Source organism: Anoplophora glabripennis, unplaced genomic scaffold, assembly GCF_000390285.2.
Source record: "Anoplophora glabripennis isolate ALB-LARVAE unplaced genomic scaffold, Agla_2.0 scaffold4, whole genome shotgun sequence".
Lineage (NCBI taxonomy): Eukaryota > Metazoa > Arthropoda > Insecta > Coleoptera > Cerambycidae > Anoplophora > Anoplophora glabripennis.
This window is the reverse complement of record NW_019416568.1, coordinates 2,688,475-2,699,672: the sequence shown is the minus strand read 5'-3', so window position 1 is coordinate 2,699,672 and position 11,198 is coordinate 2,688,475. Positions and strand designations below refer to the sequence as shown.

The following is an 11,198-nucleotide window of genomic DNA, read 5'->3' as shown; positions in this document are numbered from 1 at the left end:
TTAACCAAAGAACTGATTAAGGAACATGATCAAGAGCCAATACGTATCATAGTTTTTTTCCTGTTAAAAAGCTCCCTTTTTTCTAATAAACTTTTATTAGAGACATTTTTCTGTATTATATCCCGTTTAAAGGTTATAAGCAATGTCGCCCTAAAGAGTCTCAAACGAAATACCACCTAAAAATCGCATTAGCGGTGGAAGGATCAAGTAGTCGTTGGAAAATAATTGAATGTTCGTTGTTTAGAGTGCATAAATGTCACAAAATGTCATTACTCAATATGAACATCAAACGTATAACTCCTGTGCTTACAAAATGTTTTCTCATTCAGAAAATGTTGATACGTTGCTAATTTACGGCGAGTCACAAAAAAATTCAAGAAGATGTAGACTTATATCGAGTAAGGTATCCAGAGCGCCTCATTCCTTGCGACGAAATGAAAATGCATTTCCTGTTCGAAAAATTCAAATAATTCACCGAAAACAATGTTAATACACAAAATCCACGGAATTCTATACGGCAGGTTAGCCAGGAATTCAATTTGGATAAATCATTCATCATCATTCATGACTACAAAATTCACAATTTGGAGTATTTGCTTGAGCGCCACATTGAAAATAGACAATTTTATACCTCAAATTGTAGTAAATGTAGAAACTGTTGTTCAGAACATTTTTCGGCACGTTCTTTGGGCGGACGAAAGTCAGACTAAATGTGTGGTGCGGCATCATCGGCATAGACATTTAATTGGGCCTTATTTTTATGAACATACATTGAACAGCGTGAGTTACCTCAATTTCTTACAAGAAGAACTTCCTGCACTTCTGGAGAATGTGAAAGTGTTGCCTCATTTTTTAAGTTTAGTTATTGTTGTCATTTGTTTTAACTGTATTAAAGAATTATCGAGTTTAATCCTTTTATTTATTCTTAATGACATTTATGTACTTTATAGAATGAACATTCAATTATTTTCCAACGACTACTTGATCCTTGAAGTTTATCAGAAAAAAGAGGAACAGGAAAAAAAATTTGGATATGTTTCTGGAAAAAATATAATTGATGGCGTCATTAGTCGTTTCTGTCAAATCCCAAAGATAATACTTTCGATTGGAAATTGAGCTTACCTCATCCCATTTAACATCACGTATCCCAAATTTTATTTAAATTTTAGGCCCATACTATTGAATTTGAAACACCCTGTACGTTTTCCATAGTTGATAAGCCATTCTTATTTTTTTAATAAAAGTTACGATGTTTTATTCGAAAGTACGTTTTTTTTATTAATAAATTCTCTTTGTACCACTACACATAATCAGTTCCTTCGTTTTGAAGCACAGAAATTGAGCTACATAAAAAAATAATTCATCTAAACTATACTACAAGCATTGCTCTGGTATCTACTCCTGTGCGACGTACCAAAACTGGTGCAGCATTGATCGTGCTGCCGATGCTGTCTAGGAAACTGCTGACTTTGACTGTTCGATATACTATTCGACTCTATTTTCCTACTACACAGGTTCCCGTCACTTTTCGAATTGGCGACTTCTTTATGGTTCCTCTCGAACTTGTTCTCGAGCTTCTTCGCGTATTGGTACATGGATTTGCCGAATTCGTATTCCTTCTTCGGCTGCTGCACAGCAACTTCACTGTGACTGTTCGCCGCATTTGAGTTGACTTTGGCGACAGGCTTTTCCTCTCTGCTATTGTGATTGACGTGATTCTCGATGGAGTTGTTGAGTAAAATTGACGGAGCGGTCTTCAGGGGCTTGTCTTGAGAGATCAAACTCACTTCTTGCTGGCAGTTTGTCCTTGGTGGAGCCGTGGTACTTCGGTTTCTAAACTGGAAGGGGATGTTAAGCGGGCACATCCCGTAGGTTTCTTCGTTGCCTGCAAGAACCATTGATCCAAAGTAGTCGGCTGGGTCGTACAAGGGGAACACAGCTCCCGCTGAGTTCGATCGCAGTTCTGTAAACGGAAATGCCATTCCTAATTAGCCAAAATATCATAGAACAAGAAATTGCAGCTTTTCCATAACAAATTTCTTCAGTAATATGCCTTTTAATTCAACTCATATAGAGTTACAAAAAAAGAAGTTACTTGGAACTCAATTGTTTATAGATAGCTTGATAAAAATATGGCGAACAATGTTAGTTTGGGCTCTCGGAATAGGTCCTTGAGGAAACTTAAAAATACATTCTTTGCAAAATACACTAGGCATAGAAATTAAGGGATTTTTAAAAAATCCCAAGATTTTGGGTGATTTTCAAAGAGTTTTGTAACTTGAAGGAAAATGATGGTAGAGAGAATAAAAAAAAGGAAATTGAAGCTTCAAGTGTCTAGTTTTCGGATCTGGAGTTTAAAATCAGCAGTTTTTCAGTAATTATAAGAAAATCAACGAAAAAAAAAAATTGTAAACGTTTACTTTTCTTTAAAAAGGCCTATAGACTTCAAAAAAACTTTTTTGGTAATTTCATTATCATCGATTAAAGCGAAAAAATTATTTTTGACTTTGGCAATCAATTACTCGGGAAATAATGGTCGTACAGAAAATCCAAGCAGAGTTTTAAAAACTGCAAAGTATTCTCTACAAGTCGTAATTATTGGTTTTTGATAAAAAAAAATTCGAAGTGAAAATGTTGATTGATGTTGAAAAAGGTAAAAAATTGCATAATTAGGGATATTTGAATAACTTGGCATAACTTTGCAAATAATGAATAAATTAAGGATATTGACTGTAACTTTTCAACCTCAAAGTGTCCTAAAGAAACCCTGATAATTTCAAAACTCTGTGATTTTTTTTTCTTAGTGCCCGGAATGTTTAAATTTGTCGTTTTTACTGAGAATCAATGTAATAAGTAATTTTTCACTTTTTATTTATTTTTTTTAAGTTAAAAATGTGTTTTTTTAGCAATAAACCATATTTTCTTCATCAAAAAACGTTTATGATTCTAAAAAACTAAAAAAAATTTTTCACTAATTATTTTTTCAAATTTTTTTTAATATATCCACAAGCTTCACAAACGTCAAAAAAAATAGGTTAATTTGTCGTTGCAGATCACAATTTAATATCAGGTATTGCCGCCTCTGTTCCTGATCACCGATTCTAATCGGTTACAGTTGCGAATAACTCATTTCTTCATAGTAAAAAAAATTCTGTTATTTTTGTCTCTTCAAAAAAGTCACTTTATCAGCGTCTTGCAGAAGTTAGGCAGTGCAACTTATTTATTGAGCGATTCTAACCAAAAAAATCCACTAGTACGTTTCCAATTTTTGTAAAAAAAATATTCAAATAAGTGGTGGTCTTGAATTATAAAATTATTGGAGCATTTTCCGATAACTTTCACAAAAAAGAAGAGAAAATACAATAAATTAAAGGGGTTGCTATAATAGAAACAGATTGCACTATGCATTTACAATCTTTTTCATTACGGTACTTCTGATTTTTGCTTACCTCTCGAATTTGACTTTTCTGGGGAATTTACTATACTCCTCCTTGCCACGTCCTGAAAAGTGATGGGTGAATAAACTACAGGTCTGCCCGCTTCTTTGGGTGGATTAGGATGGCTCGTCGACTGCTTGGGTTCCAGTTTTCTTTCAATCTCTTGTGTTGGTAAAACTGCATTCCCGATTCTTGGCACAGGAGCCCTACATTCCTTGGCTTGTAACCAGTACGTCTTCATTGTTCCTTATAAGGAAAGTGTATAAATAGAAATTGTATAAAACAGACCCAATAAAAAATTATCGTATATTTGTTATTCAGAAACACAAAGTAGTATTTTTAAAACTACAGACTATTTTTTTAAATTACAGAAAATGTGAAATCGAACATATTAAAAAAATAATATGGAATAAAGCCCGGGCTATTAGTTTAAGTACCATGGGTTTCGGGTTATGCTTCCAGTATTGTCAGGGCGGACAGAACTAACAATAAAAATCGATATCCATATCAGGACGGCCCTGGAGGTTCTAATAGCGGGTCCACCCCTATAAAGTCTAGCCCGAAAACAACAAGAGCAGCTCAAATGTTTCTAGCTAAGGCTAAGGAATGTTGTAACTGGTGGGTACACATAATAACCTGAAAACATGTTTTTTCTTATTCTAATTTTAATACTCTGTATTTTGTAGAGAAAGTGGTCACGAAATTAAAAAAAGACTTTGTGGTTAATGCTCGGACCTACTTTTTTGTAAGTCTATTTAACTGAACATCAATAACCAATAATTCAATCTACACAAATATTTTGTACCTTTTGTAAATGTTTAAGTTCTCTTATGTTTTACTCTTTCTAATTTAATAAAATTAGCAATTTGTACACTGCCATAAAATTAGAAAAAAGTCCCAAAAGGAAACCAATGCGAAAGTAAAGAACAAGGGCTTACAGAAAAAAAAAGTTGCCCTAACTATCGTTACTTCAAAGGATGTATTATGTAATTTTATAATATGTACTGTTTGTTTTATTCCTGGATTTGCCTTGAATTTCATCAAATTTGCAGCCATGTTATTGGAACAAATTTCCCCTACGAATATTTAAAATTGGAATGTACATAGTCGTACGGCTTTGCTTTGATATTTAACAAGCTCGCCCAAGGAGAACGAAATTGAAAGTAAGAGTAAAGCAAAATTTCAAAATAACGAGAACAAACACTTTTATATTTCACAATTAATAAATAATTTTTGATAATTTCTGGGCGAAGCGAAATTGGAAAGTAAAGCTAAACCAAGAGCAAAACTCTGCAATAACGAGGTCGGATATCGTATATTTAATAAAAAATACCAGTATTTTCAATTATTTCTGCAAATACAATTTAATTGAAGGTCCCCGAGTCACCTTCCCAGTGGATTGTTTTGATAACAATTTAAGGATGATGAATATTAGAACATATTTCTTGAACCTACTGTTTTTTAAAGAGCTTATTCTAATGTCACCCTACAGAATTAACATTAACATTAAATAGGTAAAAATGTTGAAATTGATAGGAAAAATATTTCATCTCGAGTTCTATTCATGGAAAATTTCATGTTTAACTTAATTCAAAACAAATTGTCTCTGAAACATATAAAATGACATTTGTCAAGTAAAATGTTTCATTTTGTATTTCATTGAAAGTTAATTGATAAGAAGGTTCATACAAATTTAGTAATTGTTTTAATTTACAAGTAGATTATTATTAGTACAATAATAAATATATTTTCATTTTCGACAATATTTTCGACAAAATCTGTGATGTAAATTTAAAAGATAAGTTTATATACATTTCTAAAATTGGACTAGAATAAATAAATCCAAATTTAAAATTGAAGAAATTTTGTTGGTATCAAACAATTAAGTTAAACCAGATTATATTATTAATAAAAGTAATATTTAAAATTAAAATAGGTATGTTTTGGGTATAGATATGGAATAAAACATTAATATTACAACTTTTGAAGTTATAAAACACTACTAATATTAAAATTGCTACTTCTGTAATAAAATTAATGTAAAGGGATTACAAACGTGCTTCCTAACATTAAATTAAAACGAAAGAAAATATTTAACAATTTTTTTCCAGTTAAATAAAAAAGGTCGGAGGAAGCTGTCTCTGCTTAACAAAACACTTGTTTTGTAACAATATCTCCCTAAGGATTAGATGTTTGATTAGTATTAATGATGTTTACTTCAATTTTTAGGTTTCCTTCCATAATTTTAACCCCAATAACCTTCAAATAACGTAACAACGCAAAGAAAAATTATTGACACGAAGTTAATATTAATTATAAAACTGGATCGGGGTTGACTTCGTTTACCAGGGTAATATTTAATAACTTTTCTTGAATCCTAAAATTATTTACATTATGGTAAATTGAAAATATATGAACCAGTAACAAAAACCATGCAGGAAATTCTGGTAATACATTTTCTTAATCCACAGTTAGTTGGCCTTGAATGGTACACAGGGTGTTTGGAAGCGAATGAGTCATAATTTCTAGTAAAAAAATAATTCAGATATGTTACCTTGGTTCTATTTTACTTCCTGAAAAGCTACAAAACCTCAAAAACAAAATTTCAATGATGACCCTCTTTTCCTCCGTTCGCGAGACGTTTTTTTTTTATCAAAGTAACATAGGAAATACAAAAAGGGAAGTCCCATTATTTTCTAACAAAATTCTGTGACGGCTTGATCTACTTTATGTAACATCCTGAGTGTCTCGTAAAAAGGGTCGCAAAATATTCCGCCAGTTTCGGTTCGACTTTAAAAAACAAAAGATTAGCGCTAATCTCTGCGATAATACTATGACTGACATTTACTATCATTTTGTCAACGCCTACCCTAATGGTCTGATACAATTTTTGTCTGAACATATAAAATAACAATTTTTGCCACAAATTTTGACAAAAATCTTNAGTTTCGGTTCGACTTTAAAAAACAAAAGATTAGCGCTAATCTCTGCGATAATACTATGACTGACATTTACTATCATTTTGTCAACGCCTACCCTAATGGTCTGATACAATTTTTGTCTGAATTTAACAACATATAAAATAACAATTTTTGCCACAAATTTTAGCAAAAATCTTTAAAAGAAATATTCAGAAGATATTGATTTGAGCCCAACAATTTTGCTAAAGGTACTAAGGTGTCCAGTAATACGCAGTTCAGTTGGCATCTGGAATTAGACTGTGTCTGAGTGTTTTTTGCGTACCTACTACTATTTCTTTTTCCAGCGAGTTCGCAAAAATTGGATTCGAAGCTGTCGTACGTGCATCTTAAATGGTAATGGATATTTTGAACATATATGTTGTAGTTTGTTTTGTACTTGTGCGTTTAAAAATTACTGAATTTTGCTTTTTGGTAAGTACCTAAATTATTTTTGATACGTATGATTATTTAGACGACGTGAATCTTTGGGAGGTACTTGTACTTGTACTTGCGCGTGTAACTTTGGGTACTTTAATTACATATTTTTCAAATTCATAATTTGATTAAAATTCAAGGTCCTGTTTTAAGAGATTAATAATTACTAAAATTCGAGCTAAAATTTAAGCACAACACTATCTTCGTACTACAAAATCGATACATATTATTTAATTTATTTAAAAACTGGAAAACAATTGTCTTGAAATTTACTAAATGTTTAACAATAATAGTTGTTTACATTTTTTCCGTAGGACAAGTCTGCCGCGTGCACACGTCGTATGGATCAGCTGTGTAGGGTTAGGTAAAGCGCTGTTGTCATATTGTGAGGAAACTCCCCAATATTAATACGCGCTGTATTTTGGAAACTGTTAATCTTACGCCTCTATAATATACAACTTTTTTGTTCATTTGTGATTACTCTATCTCATACTGAAGTAATGTCAGTCAAACTTCTTATACCCTGTAGGTATATGAATCTGTTTTGCCAATTATTCCCCACCCATATAGTTGGCCCACCAGACATGCTCCTTTGCCCGCTAGCCCGGTCTGACGTGGAGGAAGCGCCGAGGAAAAATACTACGCATGCAGAACATTCGAACAAACCTTTCCCTTTAATTTGGATTTCGCCCCTTTCCTTGACTCTGTAGGGCGGTGGGAGCAGCTCCTTGGTGGACTGTGATATATGTATTTTCATAGCTTCACTAGTCGACTCCATCCTGGAGGCGGTATTAACGCTGTCGCCGAAAAGGCAATACCTTGGCATTTTTAATCCTACTATGCCGGCTACTACGGCTCCTGAATGAACGCCTACTCTGATGCGAAGGTGTTGACCTGCGACAAATAGTAATGTAGACAAAATTTGCTAGATAAATTCCTGTTAGGTTATTCGCCGCATGATCCACGTATTACATATTGTTTGAAATGCGTTAATGTAGAGGTCGTTTATAATGATAAACACGCTATGAAGTAGGTGAATGATAAAGATTTGTTTTCTATTTGCGTGTGTTTGTACGAAAACAACACTTAGTTTAAAACATGTTTTTGAGAAATTAATAAAATTGTTAAGTCTGAAAACCCCAAATGACGTAATACTTTTTTTGTTTTTTGAGGGAAAAGATATATAAAAGAAAATATATGAATAAAATACCTTATTAAATATTTAAAAATATACAGTGTCCGGGAAATGTGGGAAATCTCCCGGGTACTAATTTAATAAAATTTTTATGTTATGGACACTAGTAAGGACCTCTTAAAATAGTGCCCTTGAAACATATTTAGCTTTTTAGTCTACAGGGGCGGGCTAAGCTTTAAAAGTTAACGCCTAAATTTTTAACACCCTGTATGATAAAGACTTTAAAACAATAAATCTGGGTAGCTTCAGTCTTAGACTAAAACAAAGGTACTCTTGTTTATTAAATGATAAAATAAACCGTTTACGAGAAAAACAACAATAAATGAATTCATGTTTCGTTTTTAATAAAAAAATGATTTCTATTTTTTTTTCTCGGTTTCTGAGCAAAAGATTTATTTAAAATCAATTACATGGCATGATTGGCATAGGATAGAAATTTGATGCGAATGTGGTATATTTTGAAAATTTGGTCGGCTATTTGGATACGCCATCTTGAAATTTGCAAAATTGATTTCGGATCCGTGATCATCGACCTAGAAAACTCCCGTATACCAAAGGACCCCGCACAAATCTTATGGAAATTGGGTCCCGGTCAAATTCGCTGAATTTTTGATATGTGATAGAGTTCATCATACTGGTCGATTGTCTCAATGGCCATAAAGCTCAAAAATAGATAGTTTGGCCGGTACAGAGCTTTAAAGCTCCGAATATCCTCCACGGATTTATGTATATGCGCAGTGTGTATAGACTTTTGAAATAGCCTATTTCATTTTTTTTATTATCTAGGTTTATATTTTTGAGGTTGCTGAATTCAGATCTGTTGTTAGATTTTCAAAATTGACAGTTGGCAGCTGTCAAATAGCTGTCAATGTGCTATAATAAAGCCAAAAACTTGTTTTTTTATGTTTTATCTTTCTTTTTTTTTAGTTCGATAAGTTCAAAGACGATATCAAATCAATAACAATGACTATCGGCAGCTGTCATTTAGCTGTCAACAATTCTTCAAAGTCCGGTAATAAAGTCAAAAAATTATTTTTTGTTTATAACTTCAAGTTTTTTAGATAAGTGAATATAAATATGATATAAAATTATGTAGTCATCAGCTTACAGCTGTCAACAAGCTGTCAACTAACTGTCAAAATGCAATAATAAAGTCAAAAAGTTACTTTTTTTAAAAAGCTTTAAGTTGCTTAGATCACTGAGTTCAAAAGTGATGTCATAAACTTATATCATGTTTGATTTCTTATCCACAAAGTTAAGCACAAAAAATAAGTTACTTGCTCTATTATTGCATTTTGACAGTTAGTTGACAGCTTGTTGACAGCTGTAAGCTGATGACTACATAATTTTATATCATATTTATATTCACTTATCTAAAAAACTTGAAGTTATAAACAAAAAATAATTTTTTGACTTTATTACCGGACTTTGAAGAATTGTTGACAGCTAAATGACAGCTGCCGATAGTCATTGTTATTGATTTGATATCGTCTTTGAACTTATCGAACTAAAAAAAAAAAAAAATAAATCATAAAAAAACAAGTTTCTGGCTTTATTATAGCAAATTGACAGCTAGTTGACAGCTGCCAACTGTCAATTTTGAAAATCTAACAACAGATCTGAATTCAGCAACCTCAAAAATATAAACCTAGATAATAAAAAAAATGAAATAGGCTATTTCAAAAGTCTATACACACTGCGCATATACATAAATCCGTGGAGGATATTCGGAGCTTTAAAGCTCTGTACCGGCCAAACTATCCATTTTTGAGCTTTGTGGCCATTGAGACAATTGACCAGTATGATGAACTCTATCACATATCAAAAATTCAGCGAATTTGACCGGGACCTAATTTCCATAAGATTTGTGCGGGGTCCTTTGGCGCGAGGTTAGGAAATTCCTGTGATGTGATAGCTCAATTCTGACACCGGATTCGTGACCAGGAGGCAAAAATACTACGGATAACATACGTCGCATGAAAAGTACACACATTCTTTTTTTGTGTGGCTGTGTTATTAAAAACTGATAGAAAATGTTCTATTATTCAGAACTCGGCAAATATTACTCAAAATTATAATGTATTCAACTGTGATAACAAATTTTTCTCTATTCATGAAGTGAATGAGGTTATACTTCCTGTTGATGAATATCATCTGTTATTTGGTATCAAGTTTACGATAGATAAGAATAAATAAATTTTTACGAATAAACCATGTTATGGGTTTAGCTAATTACATTGGACTTTATAGTATTCATGACATTACAATTATAAGCAATTTTGCTTATAGATTATAAGATTTTTGAGATTTTATTGTATCAATTTCTTCCAATGAATACAATTTCCAATGTTACATAATTTCTAAGAAAAAAACTAAAACTCAGAGTCAGGTGGGTATAATATACATAGACCTTTATAATGCATTTGATAAACTAGATTATATTTTGTAAAAGAACCTTTTAAACCTTTTGACATGTTAAACAATTTACTAATTCTTTCTAATTTTACTTTACATCTTGACGAATGACTTTCAACAACTGTGAGATGTACTACAAGGTTCCATTTTAGGACTACTTATTTATAACAATGTTTAACATGACACTGTAAGTTTATGTCGCACCAATGTTTTGTTGTGTATAATTGAAAAGAGATTAATATATGATGCCTAGAAAATAAGTTCATGAATGTATATCTAATTATTAATTATATTGATGAGTTTGATTTTAATAGATTATAAAAAATCTTGGTGTTTTACAATATAGAAGTGATTACTTCTTCTATTAGCAAGAACTTAGAGGAACGTCAGAAATTTTAAAGAATTTACAAATAAGAATACTGTTAAATTTATTACACAACAGCTTTGTCTGACCTAAACTAGAACATGCTTCGTTGGTTTGGAATCCCATTATCAAGTTAATCAGGATCGTTTGAAAGAGGATTCGTAAAATCTGCGATTTACATACCTGGTGGAATATACCGAGATTGATGATTCTTCCATGATATATTATGTTCCCGATTTATCTCACTGAACTAACTGAAAAAACGGTGAGCATTGCAACAGCAGCAGGTGAGTTTATTGTACAAATTAAGTAGCAATAAAATCGACAGCTCAGAATTTTTTGAAGATAGAATTCCAAAACCCAACACAAGATAGATAGTTGTTTATAGGAGT

General features: G+C 32.0%; 1 protein-coding gene across 1 annotated transcript in view; it reads right to left on the bottom strand.

The window, feature by feature from the left end:
* Nucleotides 1-1,179: 1,179 nt before the first annotated feature.
* Nucleotides 1,180-11,198, bottom strand: part of LOC108917496 (soluble guanylate cyclase 88E) — an 83,873-nt gene continuing 73,854 nt past the window's right edge. Inside the window, exons 11-13 of the mRNA XM_018724127.2 lie at nt 7,499-7,726; nt 3,450-3,683; nt 1,180-1,963 (exon numbers count right to left, since the gene is read on the bottom strand). Of these exons, the coding sequence (XP_018579643.1) occupies nt 1,365-1,963; nt 3,450-3,683; nt 7,499-7,726 (1,061 nt within the window). The 3' untranslated portion in view covers nt 1,180-1,364. The remainder of the gene's footprint in view (nt 1,964-3,449; nt 3,684-7,498; nt 7,727-11,198) is intronic.